Source organism: Erinaceus europaeus, chromosome 3, assembly GCF_950295315.1.
Source record: "Erinaceus europaeus chromosome 3, mEriEur2.1, whole genome shotgun sequence".
Taxonomy (NCBI): Eukaryota; Metazoa; Chordata; class Mammalia; order Eulipotyphla; family Erinaceidae; genus Erinaceus; species Erinaceus europaeus.
In genome coordinates this window covers 127,528,523-127,553,352 of record NC_080164.1, presented here as the reverse complement: position 1 = coordinate 127,553,352, position 24,830 = coordinate 127,528,523, and the positions used below count along the sequence as shown (strand labels likewise).

Sequence of the window (24,830 nt, the reverse complement as noted above, 5' to 3'; positions counted from 1 at the left end):
TTATTGATGTCGTCATTATTGGATAGGACAGAGAGAAATGGAGAGAGGAGGGAAAGACAGAGAGAGGGAGAGAAAGATAGACACCTGCAGACCTGATTCACCGCCTGTGAAGCGACTCCCCTGCAGGTAGGGAGCGGGGGGCTCGAACTGGGATCCTTAATCTGGTCCTTGCACTTCGCACCACATGCACTTAACCCAATGCGCTACCGTTGACCGCCCCCCCCCCAGATATGTATTTCTTAAATGACCCAGAGGAAAGCTTTGAAAATCAAGTTATGGGGAGTCAGGCTGTAGCGCTGCGGGTTAACTGCAGGTGGTGCAAAGGGCAAGGACCGGCATAAGGAACCTGGTTCGAGGCCCCAACTCCCCACCTGCAGAGGAGTCGCTTCACAGGCGGTGAAGCAAGTCTGCAGGTGTCTATCTTTCTCTCCCCCCCTCTGTCTTCCCCTCCTCTCTTCATTTCTCTCTGTCCTATCCAACAACGATATCAATAATGACTACAACAATACAACAGCAAGGGCAATAAAAGGGAATAAATAACTAAATAAATAATAGGGAAAAAAAAGAAAATCAAGTTACATACTTCCTCTCAAATACAGTCATTCCTCACTTCAAGTCATCAGTCAGTTTTTGGAAATGGGGACTGAGAGCAGAACGATGTCTTAGGACATCTTACCATTGGCCAGTTGATACTAAGGGCATCTACTTCCAATAGCACATTTCTAGTTAGAAAAACATCACTAGATATCCAGATAATGGTCCAAATCATGTCAAAGACTTAACAACAATTCTTTCATTCTCTTATTCCCTGATGCTCTGATTCCAGTTCGAGGTTGGAGGGAGTGGGGCAGCCTATCACGACAGCTCAGGGCACAAGCCAGGACTCAACCTTGGACAGGGCAGGGAGCACCCACACACTTACTCACCCCACTTGAGACACCTCAGTCAGGCCAGTGTCTCTTGAAGACATGTCTCTGGGTTGTGGGAGGAAACAGGAATAGCCAGAGAAAAGGGAGAATGCAAACTCCACCCTGCAGATAGCAGCCACAACTAGGGACAGACAGCTTTCCTCACCAATGTTACAAAAAAACAACCCTGAAGGGGTCAGTGTGATTTAAGGGCCTGCTGTACCTTTGCACATCTCAGTGGTGGGCAGGCCTGCTTATGGCACCTGACTTCTCCATGGTCACACATGCAGGTGGTGCAGGCGTTGTCACTCCACTGCTCACCATGCTGAGGAAAGAAGCAGGGGTGGGGGGGGGGAGGAGTAACAAAAGTGAACATCCAAATGGCATAGAAGATACACCATTTGTACTACCATTTTGAATTTTGAATTTTAATGAATCACATTAAATATACTCTTAACTGTTATCATTTATGAAGCAATAACCTAGAAGAAAAAAAGTCTTTAAATATCCAAAGAGTAAGTTGAGTTGATCTTCATTCATCTAAATTGATCCTACAGATGTGTCTACTCTATGACAGACAGCTGGAGGCTCTGGAACAGCAGTGTGAACAGGAGAGTCTTTGTGCATTAGCTAACAGATGCCTCAGCCCTTCTGCTTGACCATGAGCTCCAGCTCCAGCTCCCACTGCCACAGACTCTCTTCCTCAGCTTCCTGTGCAGCTAGGATATAGACACAATCCTAATTCCCACCCAGGGGACCTTCAGGGGGTACTGCTTACAGCGACAGAGGTTGAGAAAAAGACACTTCTGCCCATGAAGGAAGAAAAGTCCACCTCTTCCTTCCACTCACTTTTGAGTAATGACTATGTCCAAGTGAGCTTCCTAGAACTAAATGAGTCACTTGGGAACAGAAGGCAGATGCCAACATGATGAAACGCCAGGGTGGGAAGGTACTATGAGACCTGGGTGGATCAACCCTGCAACTGTCCTACTTCTGAGCTTCTTGTTTATTTTTTAATATTTATCTATTTATTTGATAGGACAGAGAGAAACTAAAAGGGAAGGAAGAGACAGAAAGAGGAGAGAGAGAGAGAGAGAGAGAGAGAGAGAGAGAGAGAGAGACTGGCAGACAGGCTTCACTGCTTCTAAAGTTTAACCCTACACACGGGGGGGGGGGCTTGAACCCAGGTCCTTGATTATGGTAAATTGTGTACTCTACTGGGTGCACCTAGCATCCCCTATAAATATTTTCATTTTAGCCATATTTAGAGAATTTCTGTTACTTGCAGACAAAAGCACCATAACTGAAACAGAGGCCATCCCTTCCCCAAGACGTGAATCTAGCACAGGCGTGGCCAGTACACTGGCCACAGGACAGCAGAGATCTGGCACAGTATGTCCTCACATAACATTGCCCACCACTTCCTGGAAATTAAGGCTTTAAGTGAAATGAAATGTAAGGGAAGCAGGTCCTCAACATCTTGTTGTCCATATCACTGGGACTTCCTTTCCTCATCAAACTAGAACAGGGCAGTATAATGCTATTCAAGGGCCTGTAATACAAACACCAACCTTTTCCTCACCAGTTATTTTCATCACTTAACCAGGATTCCATTTAGAAGCTGTGGTGTGCATCCCCTAAAATACTCAGTCTCAAAGTCTCTACAAAGAGTCATAATCCCAATTAAAAAAAATTTTTTTATTAACTTCATTTATTTATTGGATAGAGACAGCCAGAAGTGGAGAGGGAAGAGGGTGATAGAGAGGGAAAGAGACACCTGCAACAATGCTCCACCACTAGAAAAGATTTCTCCCTCAGGTGGGGGCTGGGGACTTGAACCTGGGTCCTTGTGCATTGTAGCATGTGCACACAACCAGGTGTGCCACCACCCGGCCCTACATGATCCCAAGTTCTAGTCAGCACTCCTAAGGGTGGTTGACAAGCAAGCTGGATAGTTTTGGCTTTGTTTTTTGTTTGTTTTGTTGCTTGTTTTTTCATATGTGCTTTGCTATTAGATAAAGTAACAATGAGGTTCACACGGGCACTTCTAAGAGAGGACTATTCACTCATTTGATTTGTTGGACTTCTTGCATCGGGCAGTTATCTAGACTGACCCCACAGAATGTTTCAGTCTACAAGAGTTCTGCCACCACCTGCTCCCCTCCAACCACGAGACTCTCCAGGTGTAAAGCAAGGGGACAGAGCCTCGGGCATCAGTGCATAAAATCCATCCAAAGTGCACCGGCATCCCCAGTGCCTCCAGCCTAAGAGGAAACTGACGTAACAGCAGCTAAATGTGAGATCTTTCCCTTCCTTCACCAAGGTTCGTGAACCAGGGGCTGTTTGCCAGTACATTCCTGTATATTTCTAATCCCCCTTTGATTTCATTTCCTCATCAGGGCTTTCTGGGAGAGAAGAAAAAGGCATCTATGTACTGACTAACTAATCCTGGTTCGAAGTCAGCCACAAGGGAAGGAGGGAAGCTCAATGGAGGGCGGGATAGAGGGCAAATGTGTGAGCACAGGTGTCGAGTGTGCAGCAAGGCTTACCTCGTACACATGGCCGGATGCTGAGCAGGAGCGGGAGGAGCACTGGGGGCAGCACTTTCCAGGAACTCGAACCACAGTTTCACCCTGAACACCCACAAAGGGAAAAACAACATCAACAGGGTTTGGCATCAGTAAAATCCACAACAGAAGGCAAGTTTCACTCCTAGCCTACTCCATCGTGAGCCCTGAGCAGCCGTAAGTGGTCACTTGCTCTCATGCAGCATCTATTAGTGGCCTGTTGTTTTAGTAAGAGTCAGCACCTCCAAGGTCAGTGAGATGCTTAAGTCTTCACATCCTTCCAGTCTCACCTCCTTCTAAGAATTAAAAAAAAAAAAAAGCACAAGTAATAGGAAGAATACTTAGTGTCTGCCTGGTACTGTTCTGCGTGCTGTACTATAATGTCCTTCTCCCCAGTTTGCAGACAAGGTTAGGAAAGATCAAAGAGGCAACTTGCCAGAGGCCACACAGCTGAGCTGCTGATGGTAAGTGGTTGGCAGCAAGACAGCAGAGCAACCACCACACCAACATCTCAGAATATTCACATTCCTGAGGAATTGCCTGTAAACTCAAAGTGAAGGTAATCCTACCTAGACAAGCTACTTTACTGGCCTTTTACATCTCAATGGGAACCCCTTCATTCACATACATGTATTAGATGGGTCCTTGCTATGAAAAATAAATCAATCAGATTCCATCTGAAAACAAGTCAACAGAGAAAGATGGGTGGTCCTACAGTCTCACTCCTACTGCTATCCCTATTTCATGAATAACAAACCATTCATTCATTCATCTCTGCTGCCCTAGTGAAACGTTCACACTACAGTCCCCTTCCTTATGCCACACAGTAAGCTTCTTCTCATTCTTGAGTTACCACTGCACACTATAGCCTCTCTAAGGTGGGTAAATTACAGGCGGGGGAACAAAGTTAGCACCAGCCTAGCTCCAGTATTGAAGAGTGTTAGACCTTCTATGAAAGGCAACGCCAGAACAGAGCAGTGATCTTCCCTTTCTCCTATAGGAAGTAGAAGATAATGGCCAGGGACACCACACAGCACTATAGCACTGGACATTCCTGCCTGAGGCTGTAGACAGCCCAGATTCAACCCCCAACAACACTATCAGACGGTAAGCAGTGCTCTGGTCTTTCGCTCTTTCTTTCTACAACAAATAATCTTTTTTTGCTTTTTTGCTTTTTTTAAAAAAAATCAATACAGATAGTCAAACCATAACTATGATTTTGGAAGAACTATAGTGGTTAGCATGGAAGGGGGTTGGGGGTTACAGACCTTTGGTCATGGGAGTGGTTTAGAGCTATATACCTCTATCATCTTATAATCTTTTAAATCACTAGTCAATCACAATAAAAATAATATTTTTCCAAAAAGCAGTAGCAGGCCAGAGAATTGGCTCAGGGGTTGGGTGTCTATGACAGAGCCAGCCCAAGTTCAAACATGAGTGTCAGGTAAGGAGAACTGGGAGAGACTCAGTGCAATGTCTCTCCTCCTCTCTCTGCTTGCCTGCCTGCCTATCTTTCTCTATCTCAATGAAAAAACATCAACCTGGAGAGGTGAAACCATGGATGCACAAGGCCCTGGCCACTCCACAAAGAAGAGGAGGTTTTACCAACTTTAGTGACGTTAACACTAATACTTTTTCTGATAACCCACTACCTTCGAGAGACACCCACCAATATGTCCTGGAGCTCCGATTCCCCAGAACCCCGCCCCACTAGGGAAAGAGAGAGACAGGCTGGGAGTATGGATCGACCTGTCAACGCCCATGTTCAGTGGGGAAGCAATTACAGAAGCCAGACCTTCCACCTTCTGCATCCCACAATGACCTTGAGTCCATACTCCCAGAGGGATAAAGAATAGGAACGCTATCAGGGGAGGGGAGGAAATACGGAGTTCTGGTGGTGGGAATTGTGTGGAGTTGCAGCCCTCTTATCCTATGGTTTTGTCAATGTTTCCTTTTTGACTGTAAGTAGGACCAGACAGGTGGGAATGGGGGGGGGGAGCTAGGGGATCAGAGATAAGGGAAAGGCTTTTTGCTTTTATTTTTCTTTTGCCACCAGAGTTATCTCTGGGGCTCAGCACTTACACAACTCCAATACTATTTCCCAACAGTCTATTTATTTATTTATTTATTCTCTTCTTCCTTTTTTTTGCCTCCAGGGTTATTGCTGGGGGATCAGTGCCTGCACTACAAATCCACTGTTCCTGGAGGCTATCTTTTCTTTTGTTGCCCTTGTTGTGTATTGTCACTGTTATTATTGTTGTTGTTATTGTTGTCGTTGTCATTGGATAGGACAGAGAGAAATGGATAGAAGAAGGGAAGACAGAGGGGGAGAGAAAGAGAGACACCTGCAGACCTGCTTCACCACTTGTGAGGTGACCCCCCTGCAGGTGGGGAACCAGGAGCTCAAACCGGGATATTTACACCGCTCCTTGTGCTTTGCACCATGTGCACTTAACCCACTGCGCTACCACCTGGAACCCTCTCTGTATACCGCCCAGACCCCCTCTTTCTTTCTTTTTTTGATAGAAGGTGAGAGATGGAATAAGGAGAAAGAGAGACAGCATGACTCTACTGCTTGTGGAGTTTCCCTCCTGCAAGTGGAGACTGGTGTCTTGAACCTTGACCCTAGCACATGACAGCCTATCCACTCAACTAGATATAGCACTATTTAGCCCTGGGGAAAAGTTTTTTTTAAGCTTCATTGTATTTATTTATTTATTTATTTATTCTTTATTAGGGGGATTAATGGTTTATAGTTAACAATAAAATAACAATAGTTGGTACATGTGTAACATTTCTCAGATTTCCACATAACAATCTAACTAACCCCCCTAGGTTCTCCTCCATCATCATATTCCAAGACCTGAACACTACCACACCCCACCTCCAGCACCAGAGTCCCTTACTTTGGTGCAATATACCAAACCCAGTCCAAGTCCTGCTTTGTGATTTCTCTTCAGTTCTTATTTTTCAACTTCTGTCTATGAGTGAGGTCATATCATATTCATCCTTCTCTTTCTGGCTTATCACACTTAACATGATTCCTTCAAGCTCCATGCAAGAGGAGGTGAAGAGGGTGAATTCATCATTTTTAATAGCTGAGTAGTATTCCATTGTGTATATATACCACAAATTGCTCAACCACTCATCTGTTGTTGGACACCTGGGTTGCTTCCAGGTTTTGACTATTACAAATTGTATTGCTATGCAATAGACCCCATTTGTGGGCCCCCATAGGACCTTGCCCTCAACTTGAATCAACAATGGTCAAGAATGTTCCATCCTCCAAAGGAAGGCTGGACAATATACTCTATGCTACACCTGAGAAAGATGGGTCCTGATATTGGGGCAGCTTGGAACGTTCCTACTGATGACCACAGAATGTGAGCTCAGATCTACAGGGATGCAGAGGTCACATAGGCTCCTAAGCTGAATATGGGCCCCAGATTACATCAAATCGATGGGGTTTACAGTCAACAATATTTATACACCTTTCCCATATTTGGGAGCTACTCTCTTCCCTGATCCAGCTTTCTGGTCCTTCTGCCAGCCATGACATCACCTCCCCAGACAATAATTAGGATCCACCTGCATATCAGGCTCAGGCTCAGGCTCAGGCAAAAAAAAAACAAACAAACAAAAAACACCACTAGTATAGCTACAGGCCCTTTGGAATATAACTAAAATATTCCTACTAGCTATCTACAAAATGGAGGACGCCCCCAAACTCTTCATCTGCACTATTCCAGCCTTTAGGTCCATGATTGGTCAACAATTTGTTTGGCTTTCTATGTTAACTCTCTTTTCCTTCACCAGGTTCCAAATGCTAGCATGATGCCAACCAGACTTCCCTGGACAGACAACCCCACCAATGTGTCCTGGAGCTCAGCTTCCCCAGAGCCCTTCCCCACTAGGGAAAGAGAGAGACAGGCTGGGAGTATGGATCGACCTGTCAAAGCCCATGTTCAGCTGGGAAGCAGTTATAGAAGCCAGACCTTCAACCTTCTGCATCCCACAATGACCTTGGGTCCATACTCCCAAAAGGTTAAAGAATAGGAAAGCTATCAGGGGAGGGGATGGGATACAGAGTTCTGTGGTGGGAATTGTGTGAAGTTGTACCTCTTTTATCCTATGGTTTAGTCAGTGTTTCCTTTTTATAAATAAAAAATTCAATTAAAAAAAACAAATTGTGTTGCTATGAACATAGGTATACACACATCTTTTTGGATGGGTGTGTTTGATTCCTTAGGATATATTTCCAGGACAGAAAGTGCAGGGTCCTGGGGTAGGTCCACTTCTAGCCTTCTGAGAATTCTCCAGACTGCTCTCCACAGGGGTTGAATGAATTTACATGCCCCCTGCAGTGCAGGAGGGTTTTGAAAGGTTTTTTTTAAACAGTGTATTTCTGTTGCTAAAATACACTTAAATCCTAAATCCTGCATCCCTACAGTCTGCATTGATTCGTCCTTCAAAATAGTTTATACAGAGGCTGGCAAACTATATTCCACAGGGCAAACCACTGCAGCACCTTCTTTTTATAAAGTTCTCTTGCAAGAAGAAATTTTGGTATTCAAATACCTAAAACCTATGGTTGTTTTTGTGCTATGGTGGCATAACTGAGTAGTTGTTCTAACTGTGAGGCACACAGAGCTAAGAATACTCTCAGCCTGGCTCTTTGCAGAAAATGACTGTCAGCCTAAGGATGAATATGCTGTCCCTGGTAACCTCAGGATCCCTGCCTTTGGGGTACTCATTCATTTGCATTCTCCACCTTACAAGTTGCCCTAAGGCCACAGACTTGAGCTAGGAAAGTGGAGCTGAAACTACCTGGACAATGAGCATGACACAAAGCCCAGTCCAGTCTCCTTTCTAGCTCTAAAGAGTCGGTGGCTGATTCAGAGACCCACTTGTCTCGCTGCCACTCAAGCCAGCTTCACATGGCACTTCCACAGCTTATGAGAACTGCTACCTAGCAATCTGAGGTAGTCTGTTTCTGTCTTTGGTACCATCTCCCTACCCTCTTATAAAGGAGCCAACTTCAGATTTAATTTGAGAAGGAACCAAGTTGCAGCCCAGAGGTTGCAAACCAGTAGTGCCCCAGCCAGCACCCAGCCAGCAGAGCCCACCAGCACCTTCCTCACTCTCTATGTCCAGTCAAAGTCCATACTGTTGGGGAGAAAAGTGAGAAGTGTGTGTAAAATGAGGTACAGAGAGTGAAAAGAAGGGGGGGAAACACCTCAAATGTAAAGCGTGCAGTTAGTCACAAGGACAGAGAGAAAGATGAAGAGAGACAAGGACACCTTGCCACAGTGTAAACTGGGGACAACAGCTTTTGCTGCTGTGTTCTGTGTCCAGAGTTTTTTTTTGCTGAAGCTTTGCACCTACACAGTTCCACTACTTCCAGCAGACTTTTTGAGACAGATGGTGACAGAGATGGAGAGAAAGTCACAGAGCGGTGTCACAGCACTGCTCTGTCACTCATAAAGCTTTGTACCCTTTGGATGGTCTTCCCACATGGTGGCCTGAGGTTGGAGTCTGGGTCCTCATGCATGGTAAAGCATGCACTCTAGTGGGTGAGCAATAATCTGAACTTCAGGTGAATATAGTTTTTTTGTACTTGCTATATTCAAAATGTCAACACGGTGAGCTCCATGAGTGGTGCAGCAGTTCTGCAGGTGACTCCCTCTTCCCTCTCAATTTCTCTGTGTCAAAAGAGAGAAAGGAAGGAAGGGAAGGGGGTTAGAAGGGAGGGAGCAAGGCGGGGAGAGAGAGAAAGAAGGAGAGAGAAAGAGGGGGGAAGGAGAAAAGAAAGAAAAGTGTCCTTTAAAAAAATACAAGCAGGTTGGGAAATGAAGAGAGGAAAAGACCTGATCTCTGCATCTAAAACTACAATAAATCCAAGTCTTCCAGAGCACTGCATGAGGGAATGTGTCCTCCACATCTTAGCAGCTGTCTATGGACCCAAGAAAGGGAGTAAGTGAAGGGGCAGGCCACTACACTGGTAGCTGTCACGCAGGGCGTGAAGAGACATTTCTTGATCAATGAAAAGTAAAGAGAAAGGAACATGAGCAACAAGGAACACTCTGAAGAACAAGTAAAAGGAATGACATCCTGAAGATTCAGAGAAAACTTTTGACTCTGTGAATGACACTTAAAAAGAAAAGAGTTTAAAGTCATTTTGCAACTTCAGTAAAATGCAAAATTAAGTCTTTATTAAATGAAGTAAGAAGCTGTGAAGAAAGAATTTAGACAAAATAGATGAACAACTGATAGGAGAAATAAGGAAGAATTAAAAGAAAAATAAAGAGATATCTAGATAAAACAATACTGCAGGCAGTCAACAAACTCAAGAAGCACTCTCTCTCCAATGTAGAGGAAAGATAGAAGTGGAAAATAATGAGAAAGAAGATTATTATATGGGGGAAAGGAGAGGAGTGATTCAGGACTCACAGGTCTGTTAGGAGAAAAGGAGGATAATTGGATTAGATATAATCAGTCAAAGTCATACTGATGACAGCATCTCAAAAACTGCAATACTGACTGAAAGGACTTCATAGCAGTCTAAGAGAAATGTGTGACAAGAGAGTTCCCCTGTAAGTATCTATGAGAAGTCTTTGAACTATAAAAATAGAGAAATATCCTTTGATAGAGACAGAAAGCTGAAAGATCTCAGACTTCTCCTCCATGGGAGCAAGTTCAGAATCATGGGGCAGGAATCTACTGAGTTGGAACAGGAAAACATCAGAATGCCTTAAAATGTTAGGCCCACCCAAACTACTCTGCAAGTTGTAGATAACAAGAGGAAAATTTTCAGTGACTCAGAAGACACACCAATGTCTTCTCTTTCTTCAACAAATATCATCAGCTAATACACTATATGTGATTTAAAACTAGTCAAACAAGCAAATATGTCCACATTTACCAATCAAAGAAACTAAAATGAATGACAAGGCAAATTCTATCCTAGTCTTCTTGAATGGTAGAAACACAAATGATCACTCTTTCGTGTCTACCTTTTTAAAACGCTCCTTTAATAAGTATTCCTATAAGAATTTTAAAAAAAATAGTATACAAAAATCAAATTTCAGGGGCTGGGTGGTGGCTCACATGGTTGAGTGCATATGTTACAATGCACAAGGACCTGGGTCCAAGCCCCCAGACCCCACCTGCAGGGAGAAAGCTTTGCAAGTGGTGAAGCAGGGCTGCAGGTCTCTCTTCTTTTCTATTTCCCCTTCCTTCTCAATTTATGACTGTCTCCAATAAATAAATAAATAAATATAATTTAAAAATTAAAAATATTAAAATCACATTTCTATTTATGATGAAAGTTCTAGAAATATATTCCTGATGAGACATTTGCCTTTCTGGCATTTGATAAGCTAATGCCCACAAAATACTTGCAATCATGCTTAGTAGCAACTCTTGCTGAAATGGTTATTACATACAAATGCTATGGAGCTCAACATTTTGTGAAGGAGGCAACAACATAGTGGTTGAAAATACGAGTAAGATGTGGTCTGTTGAGGTTGGGATGTAGCCAGGGTTGGAATTACAGACACTTTCTCACTATGGCACCTTCAGTCTCGCTATAACTCAGTTTTATTTACTATAAAATGAAAAATGACAGCTTCTACTTTGTAAGGTTGCTAGGAAAATTACAAAGATCTTAACATTAGTCTCCATCAGCACCTGTAATGGCAATTGATGTGTCCCTTGTGGAATTTTAAAATAAGGGTAATTTGCTATGTGCCCAATGGCTATTTAACACGAGCTGTCAAAATATGTGGTAATAGTGATGTGTATGTTGGTGTTGATAATACTGTCATCAAAAAACATTAAATCTATAGAGCCCTTTACATCACTGGGACATCCTATACTTAACAGGGATATGATTAAAAAATATTGTTCTAAATAAACTGTGACAAAAAATATTAGTTTGGTGATGCAAAAGTGATTAAAATCAATTTCTGAAAGGTTGGAATGCATGTATATCAGTTAACTCTATAGTACCAAATTTCAACCTTTTTGATTAATTATGCATAACAAAGAGTATAAATATGTAAGGAGTTTGAAGTCAGAGCTTACAGTTCGCATATTTGAAAATGGATATTAGTCTTTTCTAGTAGTTTAATCTGGCCCCACAATAAGCAGTCTGTAGTCAAGTGTATAAGGACTTAGAGCAGCAGGATCACTGTTGAGCGTCTCCTCTCCTTTCACCACTGCAACTATTTAATTCTTTTAAAAGTGGTAAACTGCTTGCTTACCCTCTTTATACAAAGTGGCTAGACTTCAGGGCATGAAAAATCAAAAGATGCCCAAGCTGCATATAGATGTTGTACAATTCTATCATCTTCTTTCTTTTCTTCCTTTCTTTTTTGTTTGCCTATTGGCACTGTGGTTATCACTGGAGCTTGGAATCCATTGCCCCAGGTGGCCATTTTTTCTTCTTCTTTTTTTTTTTTCTATTTTATTTGCAAGAGGAGGAGAATAGAGTGGAAGAGAGATAGTCACTTGCAGATGTGCTTGTGAAACGTCCCTCCTGCAGGTGGGGAGCAGGAGCTCAAACGGGCCCTTGTGCCTGGCCCCCTTATTTGCCCTCTTAAAGCTGGGAGAGTACTGGTGACAAACTGGGAGATGGGACATGAGCACAGTAGCTGGTGATGTGTGGGCAATAAAATCTAGTCTTTCAATTAGATACATTTTCCATTCACACGGCATTTAGCATTTCAGCTTTAATTGCCTTTTTTCTGCCTTTAGAAATATTGTGCAATTGTCACCATATGCCATGTTAGTGATTCTGTTTTAGTTGACATAAAGTTCTGCTCTGTATCAACTGGATGTTGCTTCCAGCTTTGCCTTAGCTCAAAAAATGAGGTATTTATCAGCAGGGGGGGAAACTCCTTTCATGGCTGTCTATCAATTTCCAAAGAGCATCAGTAGGAGTCTCCAGAAGAGTTTAAAAAAAAAAACTGTTAAGGTACCATATATATCGCACCTATCTGCAACTGATTTTATCTCTTCTCAGTTTGTGAAAGAAGTCTCATATTTTGAAAATCAGGCCAGCTTTGCCCACTATTTTAGATATCCCCAGAAAAAAATCTTTTGATAATGTGAATTGTCTGCAAACACTGAAACTTCTGTGCTGTGTCCTCCAGTCTCGGTTTCACGATGCAGTAATTAGGCTAAGTGGCTGCCAGTGAGACCTCTCTGTGGGGTCTAAGAGCAAAAGAGACATGTCAGGAGTATTCTCCAAGAGAAAAAGGAAATTAGCAGTCTTTGCTTCTCAATCCTAGAGTTTCCAGGGTCTGATTCAGAACTCTGCTGGACACATAATCTCAGAAGACATCAAGTTCCTAAACGATAGCCTGAAGAGTCTGTGAAGAATTCATCCTGAGGATGTCTTTTTTTTTTTTTTTAATTTTTGTGAAGTACAGTTGTTGACACATGGGTATAATTTCTCATCTTGTCATAATAGGTGTCTGTAAAATATTCTTTCCATCACCATGCACAAGGACCTTAACGACCTCCTCCCACACTCCAGCCTTGTCCTCTTTCTTCAGAGTGCTTTACTTTGGTGCATTAATTACACTAAACCAGTTTTATTTGGTATTTCCCCTTTCCGTTTTTGTTTTTTAAGAAATGAGTGGGGGAAAAAAAAGTTATATTACATATACACAAAGGAATATTCCTCAGCTATTAAGATTGAAGTCACCGGGAGTCGGGCTGTAGCTCAGCGGGTTAAGCGCAGGTGGCGCAAAGCACAAGGTCGGCATAGGGATCCCGGTTCGAGCCCCCGGCTCCCCACCTGCAGGGGAGTCGCTTCACAGGTGGTGAAGCAGGTCTGCAGGTGTCTGTCTTTCTCTCCCCCTCTCTGTCTTCCCCTCCTCTCTCCATTTCTCTCTGTCCTATCTAACAATGACAACATCAATAACAATAATAACTACAACAACAACGAAAAACAACAAGGACAACAAAAGAGAAAATAAATAAATTAAATATTAAAAAAAAAAAGATTGAAGTCACCTTCTTCACTTCATCTTGGATGGAGTTTGAAGGAATCTTGTTAAGTGAGATAAACCAGATAGAGAAGGATGAATATGGGATGCTCTCATATGGACAGAACTTAAGAAACAACAGAAAGAGGAAGTTTTTCTTACCTGTTTACAAAACAGGGGTCGGCACTGAGCCGTGAAGCACTGGGCAATCCCATCTCTGCACACACACTTGGCACACCTACTAAGTGACCAGTCCTCCCCATCCTGGTACACCTGGCCTTCGTAGGAACAAGGTTCTGGAATGTCAGAGAAATAAGATTAGTGTGTGTGAGGGTGTATTTGCTGAGCCCTCAGGCTTGCTATGCAAGGTGTGAGGCCAATGCAGTCACATAGGATTCTGGAGGCAAGGTATCTGTGCAAACAGGAGGGACTTCACTAAGGGTCTGGCGTCTGTAGTCAATATGAGGAGTTCTTCTGAACCTTCCTTATAAGAAACATGTGCTGGGAGCTGGGACCACAGTCCATGCATGGTCTTACCCCACCTGCCTCCCTGCTGTATAGCCACTACTGCCTAGATATGTGCTTCTAGCCCGCTCCCAGAGGAAGCCTCCACCCTCCACCAAGCTCTGAGACCTACAGGTGACAGGGGTACATATGCCCTAAGCACTAAGTAGCAGAGTGGGGGCAGAAGTGTCTTTCTGGAAGTCTCCAGATGCCTGGCAAGTCCCCACATGCCTGAGGGAGTGAGACATCACAGACTGAGAAAGACCAGTGAATATCTACTAAACAAATAAAGATAATAAAAAAATTTTAAAAATAATAATAACTCTAGGGGCTGGCTCATTTGGTAAAGTGCACATGTTACCATGCACAAGAGTCCCTTGTTTGAGTCCTGGGCTATCACATGGGAGCATCTGAGGGAGAAAGATTCATAAGTAGTGTAACAGTGATCCTTCTCTTTCAACTCCTCTCTCTCATCCTCTATCTAGAGGAAACAGAAGAAGAATGGGGAAAAAAAAAAAGGCTGCCACCAGGAGTGGTGGAATCACATAGGCAGTGAGCCTCAGTGGTAACCTTGGTGTCAAAATAAAGGGAAAGATGCTAGTTAAAAAATACACGAGAGCATAATGTAGCAATAACAATAAATCCTATTTAATATAAAGTCTATACTACTTATTTGCAAAAATGGAATGGGACATATATACTCAAAATGTAACTTGAACCAAGCATCAATTCAAAGACGGCCTGAAAGTTTGCCGCAGGTTAGCCTGAGTCTGCAGGCAGGCCCAGCTCTACAATGAGGATGCTATAAAGACAAGTGAAATACCTGCTTTCTGATCTGTGTGGCTTAGAGGACAATGCTCTATCACCTCAAAGGCCAGCCCACAGAACTAGTGCTAGGTGAGTCTACATGGAGAAGTGATTTGTTGGTTCTTAACTCTGCCAAGAGACAGGAGGAACTACCTTATCTATATGAAATCCTATCCAAGGATCTCATCCGTTGGCCCCATCATACATGAGCTAAGAATGCAGAGAAACACATCTGGCCAAGGTAATGGAGATAAATCAGAGACTTGCAGGATCCTATTTTGGAATAAAACTTTTAGATAGCTTCCAACCTCTCTCTGTGACACCACTTCCTGCCAAGTGCAGAAGTGTATCATGCTTCCAAGAAGGCATGGGACTAGGGATCTCAGAGTGACACTGATCAAGAAAGCTAATAGCTGGATGTCAGCAAAATGGTCTCTTTGTACAAGCTGATACTCACTCCCAGGGCCCACACAGATGGGACAGCAGCTTCCCTCGGGGATAAATTCCAGCTTCTGGTGACCACACGATAGTGGCGGGCATGGCTGGGGGGCGCAGCGGACTTGCCCTTGAGTGCAAGAGCACACACCGCATGGGGGAGAAGTCCACTCTGTCCCGTGCTGCGTGTCAGGAGACAAAAAGAGAAGGGTCAGTGCCATGATGCAGGTTTTCCTTTGACCAAACAAAAGCAAATAAAGGGGGGAGCTCAGAAAATGGAGGCAGAAACTCGGGACTAGCAAGGCTGAAACCACAATTTGCAATATTCTGGGCAAGAGATTGATAAAGAAATTGGCTTTTCTATTATCCCAAAGATCTTATATTTTACAGGAGGTAAAAATTACCCCAATGGCACCACTCAAAAAAATCCCATACAGTTCCACAAAACACACACACATGTAATACACTCAGACCTACAGAAGTCTTCATAAGGGCTATATTTATTGCTTTCTACAGCTCTTTCTCCAATTCTGGTTGTTTTTTGTTTGTTTGTCTTTCTTTTCCTTTGCCTTTACTTCTCCTCCAGATAAGTTCCCATGTTTGTATACTGCAACTTCCTCCTTCCCTCCTCCCCTTTGTCCTCCTCTCCAACCCTTCCACTGGTCTTTTGTTCCTGGACAAAATATAATGACCAGTAGGAGATAGAGCAAGCATGTCCAGCTACACACAGAGAATGACCCTCCCCCACTTAAGTGTGGAGTACACCCTCTCCAAAGCCAGCACTGTAGCAATGATCTTAGCAGACCTGTATTTTTAGTTATTTCATGAATGCCCCCACCCCACAGTATTTAAATGTGCCGTCTCCACATAAAACACAGGTAACCCTAAATGTAGTAGTAAATAGCTACTACAATGTGTGTGTTGCATAGAAAATATCTGTCAGAAACGTGTTCTCAGGGGTAGAATGGAATGGCGGCCTTTTACAAGAGGCAGGGAGCTAGCTTAACAATGTTCTCTATCAGTTTTCCTCCAATGATGTTTCTTAAATAGTAGTGTCCGCTTTCTTTGCTTCCACTGAAGTGGAGTATGTGAGTTAGCACAGATCATAAAGAGGTTCCCAGGAAAGCTACACCTTCCAGGTGCTCAGTCACCTAAACACAGACTGGAAATTACAACGGTGTCACTGCAAAGCATAGAAAGTGAACACTGACCTGGGAGATGGCATGAGGTAGGAGTTCGATCCCAGGCATCACATGTACCAGAGTGATGCTCTGCTTTAGTTCTCATTCCCTCCCTTAAAATACACATCTTTAGAAGAAGGAGAAGGAGGAGGAGAAGGAAAAGAAGAAGGAGGAGGAGGAGGAGGAGGAGGAGGAGGAGGAGGAGGAGAAGGAAAATAATAATGGAGGGAAAGGGAGGGAAAGGAAAAGAAACACCCCACATACACACACACCTCCTCCACAAGCCAGTATTGGAATAATTTTCACTCTCAAATCTCACAAAAACAAAATAATTCTATCTCTCATGACTGAGGCTCCAAAGTTTGAGGTTCAATCCCCTGCACCACCATAAGCCAGAGCTGAGCAGTGCTCTGGTAAAAAGAAAAAAGAAAAAATAGAAAAAAAATAACTCTGTCTTAGGGAAACATGGAAGAATCTCTTTGCTCTGCAAACAACTGCCAGGTTAGCAGGCACTCCAAGTCTGCCCTCTTGAAATTATTAATAACCTGCACTATTACTATTGATAGACCAATGATAGCAATATGATAGTCACATTCATGTATTGGGGAGTCTAATCCGAGTCCCATCTTAACTGTCATGAAGATGACTGTTCTACAGGAGTAAGGTTTACTGGAAGCACAAGAATGCACACTCACATGAGGTCAAAAGAATCAAGGGTTTATTGGTTCAAATGCAGCTTCCCCAGCCCCAGTTCAAATGGCACTTGATGCCTTGGGCACTTTGAATGAATGACTTAATCTTTCTAAATCTCAGCTTTCTCATCTGAAAACCTGAACAGGTATTACAATACCTCCTGTTCAGGTCATTAAAAGGGTCGAATGAGGTTGCCTACTAAAGAGCCAGCAGACAGGATATGCTGAGCCCTCTTCTCTCCCTACTGCCTTTCACTGTGCATACCACCTGCCAACGGAGACTGTAAGCATGGACATAGATGCCAAGGCTACATCCTCTTGACCAGATTTTTCCTTATGCTATAATTAAATATACAATTTCAAATTTAACACAGCATGTAATAATAAATATAGCTTGCTAATAAACCACCTGCTAATACAAGGTAGCACGTCACTGGGGGTGGGGGAGCTGTAGTGAGTTTGGATTCTCTGACACAAAGCTGGCTCTTCACTAGAGCACCTGGCATCATCTGCCAGGTGGGGCCCACCCAAGGTAATTAAACTTGGAAGAACACACACTAGCCACAACATTTCCAGTGGGAATTATTATTAGACACAGACGACTGAAAATGGAATTCTAATGACTGTCGATGTCAGAGCTCCAAGACTCAAGATCTGGAGATGCTTTGAACTACCAATTTCACTTTCAAGAAGTTATCTAAAGAAAATAATCAATGATACACACATAAAAGTTTAATTACCAGGAATTTTATCTCATTATTTTTATAGTGAGACTGAAAATATTTTAGTGAGAATTGGAAGCTACCCAAATGCCTAATAATAGGAAATCATGCTCTCCAAAAGTATGTGAGGGAACGTTGTATTTACCACACAATATTATGTTAAAAAGCCAGACATGAACAGCATACACTATATAATTACAATTATGCATAAGAAGTATCTCTCTATCTGCCTGTTTGTCTACCCATCTATTTATCTCCACTTCTAACCCTTTCCTCCCAATTTGAGAGAACAGAAATGGTGGCTTTCAGAACTTGAGGGTTACCAGTGGATTTTTTTCCTGCTTGTACAATCTCCTATTTTTCCAGATTTTCACCAGTACATGGATCTTTTTCAGCAGAGAAAATTACTGTCTATAATGTCAAGTGACTCATTCCTGGATCTTTAATAAAGTAAAAATTTAAGGTAACATGTAAAACAGCATGAATTTACTTATTCTGTTAAAAGTTAGAAGACTGAGCCTAAACATTCAGAAACTGCACTTCATTAAAACAAGAGTTTGTTACTATTAAAAACTCAATTGCTTCTTCTTTTTTTTAAACTAGAGCACACTGCTCAGCTCTGGCTTATGGTGGTGTGGGAGACTGAACCTGGGACTTAGGTGCCTCAGGCATGAAAGTCTTCTTGCATACCAATTATGTTATCTCCCCCACTACTTCTTAAATAGTTGCAATTGCATCACCTTTCAGGCAGCAAGCACAATTAATTATAATCATGACCTGTCAGTCACCAAAAATTTCTCGCCTATAAAATGAGAAGGCTATGTGAGCTAGTCTCCTCAGTACCTTTCATCTCTCTAATGAATCTATTATGTAACTCAAGAGACAGAAAATTAAATATGGAAACAGCAAAGAACACTTAGCAGAGGTATGCCACATCTGGATGACAATGCCACAGGAGCCAAGTGCAGGTGATAAGAGAATTAGCTCAGACTCTCTCTAAGGAAAAGTCACCTACATCCCTTCCATTCTTAAATCCTACTACGACTAGCCCTGAAGCAAGACGCCTCTCTCACCTGAGAGAGACAACAGGTCAAGGGACTGGGCATATGCAGAGATAATTTTCTCTTCCATGCTCTATTTACCCCTTTACAAAAGGCTTGATGTTTATAAACCATCATAGCAAAAAAGAGCTTTAATAATTGAGGAATAACAGTTACTCAAAGCAATGCCCCCACAAGTTCCTGCTCTAACTGTGCCATCTTAACCTCATTAAAACCTTCTGAGATGTTGATGCTGGGCAAAAAGCAGTCAGCAGACATTTTAAATATATTCTTCTGCATACCCAGTAACAAGTTGGCTTGACTGTTGACATAAGTCCAAAAGGAAAGATGAGGTCATAAAGTATTTGCCTGGCTTACTGACAGAAGAAGAAAATGAATCATTTTTCTTTATATAATTTGCTTCTATTGTGAATTTGTAGACCCAGAATACTAAATATCTGGGACTGTTCAACGTGTGTTATAATTACATTCTCTACTTTGAGGAGAGGAACAAAGCTGCAGAATTCAACATTCAGCTCTTCTCTCAGACTCATACATTAGTTCTCCTTTTAGCGTCTCGGACAGGCAAAGTGAGTGACTTGCTCCCTCAGTGTCCCCCTGTCCCATGGGACACAACAAGCATGAGGGCAAGACCACCAGCCAGTGAGTCCTCCAGTGCTATCTGCCCACACATGGCTTTACCCAGTGCAGGGATTAAATTAGTAGAGAGGAAATGAACAGGATTAATGGTCTTCTCCCCTCCCTTTCACAAACTAATTTGTGGGGGGAAAGAGTGGAGAACAAGCATTCCAACACTCTTTAGGAAAACATATTTCAGGCTTGACTCCCTGACTAACATTGGTAAGGCTGGGCAGAGCTCCAAAGCTAATTTGAAGGGATAGCTTTGGGGAGGTCATGGATAAAATAGCCCCTCCCAAATGCTGGCTGTAATAAGCCCATGCAAAGCTCTCAAATTACCTGGAGTCAGCCAGGAGGCTCAAGTGCTTCCTGCACTCCAGGGGAGATGCTGGGGCTTGCCCTGGCTTGCTGGGGTACAGGTTATGTAAAATGCTGCCTGCTCTGCCCTCCCCCACGTCCCCCCGCACCCCCTGCAGCAAGGGGAGGTTACTGCTTTCAAGCCTGGCCACCTTGAGGTCAGGTGGCCATGATTTCCCCTTTCAGCCCCACTTATTCTCTGCAGACAGCATCATGGCAGCGATTCTCTTCCCCCACATCCACTCTCTATCCTAAAGTCTCTTCTAAAGCGCTCTTTTGGGAAAGGTGTTACTTCAGATCACTCCAAAGCTCTGAAAATGCCTATTTTATAGCTGCCTGCAAAAAGTATCCTTAGCCAGAGGCTAAAGAGAGGGGATTACTGAAGGCTGCTCAGTGTGAGAGAGGCACTAGAAACTGCTCCCAAACAAGCCAAAAAGACACAGAATTAAAAGTTACTCATACTCAGCAGCAAAACTCAGTGCAACAAAATTTTCTTAAAATATCAAGAAAAATTTGGCAAAATCTGGGGGAAGAAACTAAATGGAAAAGAAGGCTGGGCAGGAAGACAAGAAATACCATTTTAATTCTGATTTTTGTTGGGGGGGGTCATTGCTGATATCAGTGGGGGGGAGAGGAAGAGAGAGATAGAGAAGGAGAGAGACAAAGAGGGAGAGAAGGAAGGAGAGGAGGAGAGGGAACACTAATACTTCTGCAGTGCAGTGGGCCCAGGCCTGAACCTTAATCTTGGCCATGGCAAAGTCAGCACCCTCCTAGGTGCGCCATCTTGCCACCTTAGCATTAATATATATATAATCTTTATTTATTTGATAGAGACAGTCAGAATTGGAGAGGAACGGGGAACAGAGAGAAAATGAGACTGAAAGACACCTGCAGCCCTGCTTCACACTTGTGAAGCCTTCCCCCTGCAGGTTAAGAACTTGGGGGGGGGGGGCGGGCGGTAGCGCAGCGGGTTAAGCGCATGTGGCGCAAAGCGCAAGGACTGGCGTAAGGATCCCAGTTCAAGCCCCTATCTCTCCACCGGCAGGGGAGTCGCTTCACAGGTGAAGCAGGTCTGCAGGTGTCTATCTTCCTCTCCCCCTCTCTGTCTTCCCCTCCTCTCTCCATTTCTCTCTGTCCTATCCAACAATGACAACATCAATAACAACAACAATAATAATAACTACAACAACAAAACAACAAGAGCAACAAAAGGGAAAATAAATTTTTTTAAAAAAAAGAAGAATCAGGGGTTAGAACCTGGGTCCTTGCACATTGTAACATGTGTGCTCAGCCAGGAACACCACCACTAAACCTCAGCATTTTAATTCTATTAGCATAAAAATTGGAAGATGATGCCTCACCTTTAAAAAAAATCTTTATCTATTTGAAAAAGCAGCTTGCTGGAAGCTTTTCCTGTGATTATAGCTCCTAGAAATTCCCTTTTCTTATTTTCATCAAGTACCAGAAGTTAATTACAACATTTTCTATGGAAATACATTCTGAGAGTTTCATATGGGGAAACAACGAACAGACATGGTCTTGTGAAGGTTTTTCACATGAATTGTTTCAACAGAAGAGTAAGCTGCAAGGAAGAGAGGAAAAGAAGAACTTTCTCAATTCTCCTGGGAAAAGGCAGGCATTCAAGAGGGTTTCTAGTTGGCTCATCCACCAATGATCACCTCCCCCTCAGGCAGAAAGTCAAAATATGGTGGAGAGACTACTCGCCACTCATGTTAATCCTCAAAATCCACTGAACCTACACTGGGACAGGTTCAATAAGTGCCAGGCAAAGTGGGAAGAAAGGTGGATAGCTATAAAGAAAATATTGCCAATGTTCTTAGGCAATTTAAATCAGGATAAAGACTGAATAAGAGCAGATATAACCAGAGAGAGAGGAAAGGAGGGAGGGAATAAAAGATGTGTGTTGGTGTTCCATGCAAGAACTGCTAGACTCTTAATTTCCCCATCTGAGTATTGTTGTCCTTACTTTGGATCTCAGATATGCTTTCCCAAGAAAGACTCAGCATAGTGTATTCTGACCTTAAGCCAAATCCCTCTCCTAATCCTCTCCTAGGAACTGGCATCACCCCCCCACACACACACAAGCCTGACCCTTAGCACTTCCTCTTTCACAGGGGACACTCTCCTTGCAAAGTCTACACTACCCTGCACAGCATAACACAGTCTGCATGGAGTATTGCAGGCTGGCACTGAGGTGTGAGCACATTCCCCCACAGAACCTGCTGGGACCTTCTAACAGTACATGATGCAGACGTGAAAAAGCAGCTTCCGCGTTTAACTAGGAGCCTTGCTCAAGTGAAACAATCCAGTCTCCACAGAGAGAGCATGCACAGGGTCAGGTAGACACACTGAATAGAAGGCTGGGGTGGACATATCAGATTCCGCTGGCTTATGCTCTCTCTTGAATGGGCAGAGATGCTAACTTGAGGGAAGTATTGTATCTGGTAGAAGATGGGGATGAAAACACACAGCTTCTCTCCATGTGTTCAACTTCACCTGCTGCCCGAGGCTAACTTTTGGGTATGAGAGACAATGGTCTATATCCATTCCAGTTCCACAACTTCTATTAAAAAGCTTGCAGTGGGACTTGTTAGTCAGTATTTAATGTTTCTAAATTAATCCTCAAGGCTCTGCTCTAGAATGATAAAATGTAACAAAATCACTCTGAGATCAATTTCTAGTTTGAAATAAGAGCAGAAGAGTATCTGTCTGTCCCAGGAGAGATCTGGCCATGCCCACAGATTTTTCTGGTTATGAGGACTGGGGATGCTGTCAGTATCTAGTGCACTAAGACCATAAATATGGTTAGACATTCGTTTAGAATAGCCCCTCCCCAAAGACTAAAATGTCAATAGTGTAAGAAAAATATCAGGTGTTAAAAAGGGGTGGGGTGGTGCGGTGGTAGTACACTGGTTAAGCACACATAGTATGAAGTACAAGGACCCATGCAAGGATCCTGGTTGGAGCTCCTGGCTCCCCACCTGCAGGGGGATCACTTTGCAAATGGTGAAGCAGGTCTGCAGGTGTCTATCTTTCTCCCCCCTTCTGTCTTCCCCTCCTCTCTCAATTTTTCTCGGTCCTATCCAGCAACAACAACAGGAAAAAGATGGCCACCAGGAGCAGGAGATTCTTAGATTCATAGTGCGGGCACCAAGCCCCAGCAATAAACCAGGACCCTAGGCCAGGCTATCCCTCTTATTAATATAAGTACCTTAAGCTCTTTGCAATTTAAAATGTTTGTCTAAAATGCAGGAACAACAACATCTGCTGTACTCACTGCTTATTTAATAACCCATCAAGTGAAGACAAAAATGTACGCAGCACAAAATGACACGGCAGAACTCTTATTGTTCACTGTCACAACCCATTCAACACCAAGATTCCTGGGATACTCTTTATATGGACACAAGTTCAACCTACAAATACTAGGTTATCGGAAAAGTCATGATGCACTTTTGCATAGAAAAACATGTCCTGACTTTTCAAGACAACCCAGTTTTGCATGGGGCCTCTGGAATAAACAGGAAAGAGTTTTCATCCTATTCAGAAAAATTAAACATGCCCAAAGAGATTGAAATGAGCTCCAGGTACTCCCCAGGGCAGAGGAAAAGTAAAAATCCTCTTTGTCTACACATAGTAAGCATTCAGCATTCCCTGGTCCCTGATTCTCTGGATCTGGAAACAATCAAGGGTCAGACAACACTCACCGCATGGAGTTTCTCTTCATGATGGCAAGATCCAGGAGTCCTCAGCACACACTCAGGACAACACTGGTTGGCGGCTATTTGAAGCACTTCTCCCTGAGCATTTGAAAAAGATGCAAACACAGTCACAATGGTTCATCAAACCCCAAGTCATCTTGATTCACTCCATCACCTGAGTCTTTAGGGGTGACAATAATAGACAGGACAAACTGAATAAACTAACTAAAAGGATTCTCTCTGTCAAGAAGAATGTCACTCAAAGATAAAATGAGCCCCTCTTGTGAAAGCAGTTCCCTTGAGAATTGTCTACATCTTTTCATGTGTAATGAAGTACAGAATTTGATTCACTATTAGTGCTCCATCTGAGGGCCACACAAGAAAAGCAGACAGAGTGAGAGAAGAATTCTTTTTCCCTCAAGGAGCGAGTTACTCTTACTGGGAATAAAAGATTTGGGTGGAAGCTGCCATAGAGCTGGCAAGTGCATTAGCTATATGGCAGGGGCCTGCTGTGATGGGGAACTGAAGTTCTCCTGTTCTCTTGTACCTGGGATGCAGGGAAATAAGGCACATGAGGCAAGAGACCAAAGGACAAAGCTGGGAGAGGAAATGGCATTATTGTGGAAGTATCACATATACCGTGGGGAGCAGGGTAAAGTGCCTGGGTTCCATTAAAGTTCAACACTGTTGTTCAAGGCTTCTATAACTGCAATTGTGTTTCCTATCAAGATGTAGTGTTATCAGGGGAATAGGCTACCATCTGATACCCTAGGACTTATGTTAACAAGCCATCCAGTTACCACTGTGAGGAGTCTACTTCAGAGTTATTAAAACTATAAGCCAACAAGCATACAGTTGTCTTTGGGGCCCAGTGATTCTTCAGTTAGATTCTCTGACTCATGTTGCTCCACCAACTATATATAAAACGTATCTTAGAGACTTCTCAAATCTAAGAGATACGGTAGAATAAATGCTAAAAAATATTAACCGAAAGTGTAGGATATGTTGAATTAGCCAGGGAATCATGATATGTTCACAGAATAAAAGTCTACAAAGAAAAATCACCCAGGAGAATTTAAGACAATGGATGTTAATAGTTCCTTTGTTCTGTATCATATTCATTAAAATAACTGTGCCTAGAAGACAATTCTAACTTTATTTAATTGTATCCGCAAGAATATGTGAAAATGGGACTTGGATTTTTGAAACTATCAGTCTGCCGAATAGATAAATGTATCAACAATAGCCACCAAATTCTTCT

General features: G+C 43.0%; 1 protein-coding gene across 4 annotated transcripts in view; it reads right to left on the bottom strand.

Moving 5' to 3' along the window:
- FRAS1 (Fraser extracellular matrix complex subunit 1) overlaps positions 1-24,830 on the bottom strand; it is a 532,387-nt gene that overhangs the window by 296,727 nt on the left and 210,830 nt on the right. For all 4 annotated transcript variants that reach the window (XM_060187916.1, XM_060187915.1, XM_060187917.1 and 1 more), the window contains 5 exons: positions 23,576-23,668; positions 15,239-15,398; positions 13,633-13,766; positions 3,458-3,541; positions 1,132-1,233 (listed from right to left, as the gene is read on the bottom strand). In XM_060187916.1, coding sequence (XP_060043899.1) covers positions 1,132-1,233; positions 3,458-3,541; positions 13,633-13,766; positions 15,239-15,398; positions 23,576-23,668 — 573 coding nt within the window. The remainder of the gene's footprint in view (positions 1-1,131; positions 1,234-3,457; positions 3,542-13,632; positions 13,767-15,238; positions 15,399-23,575; positions 23,669-24,830) is intronic.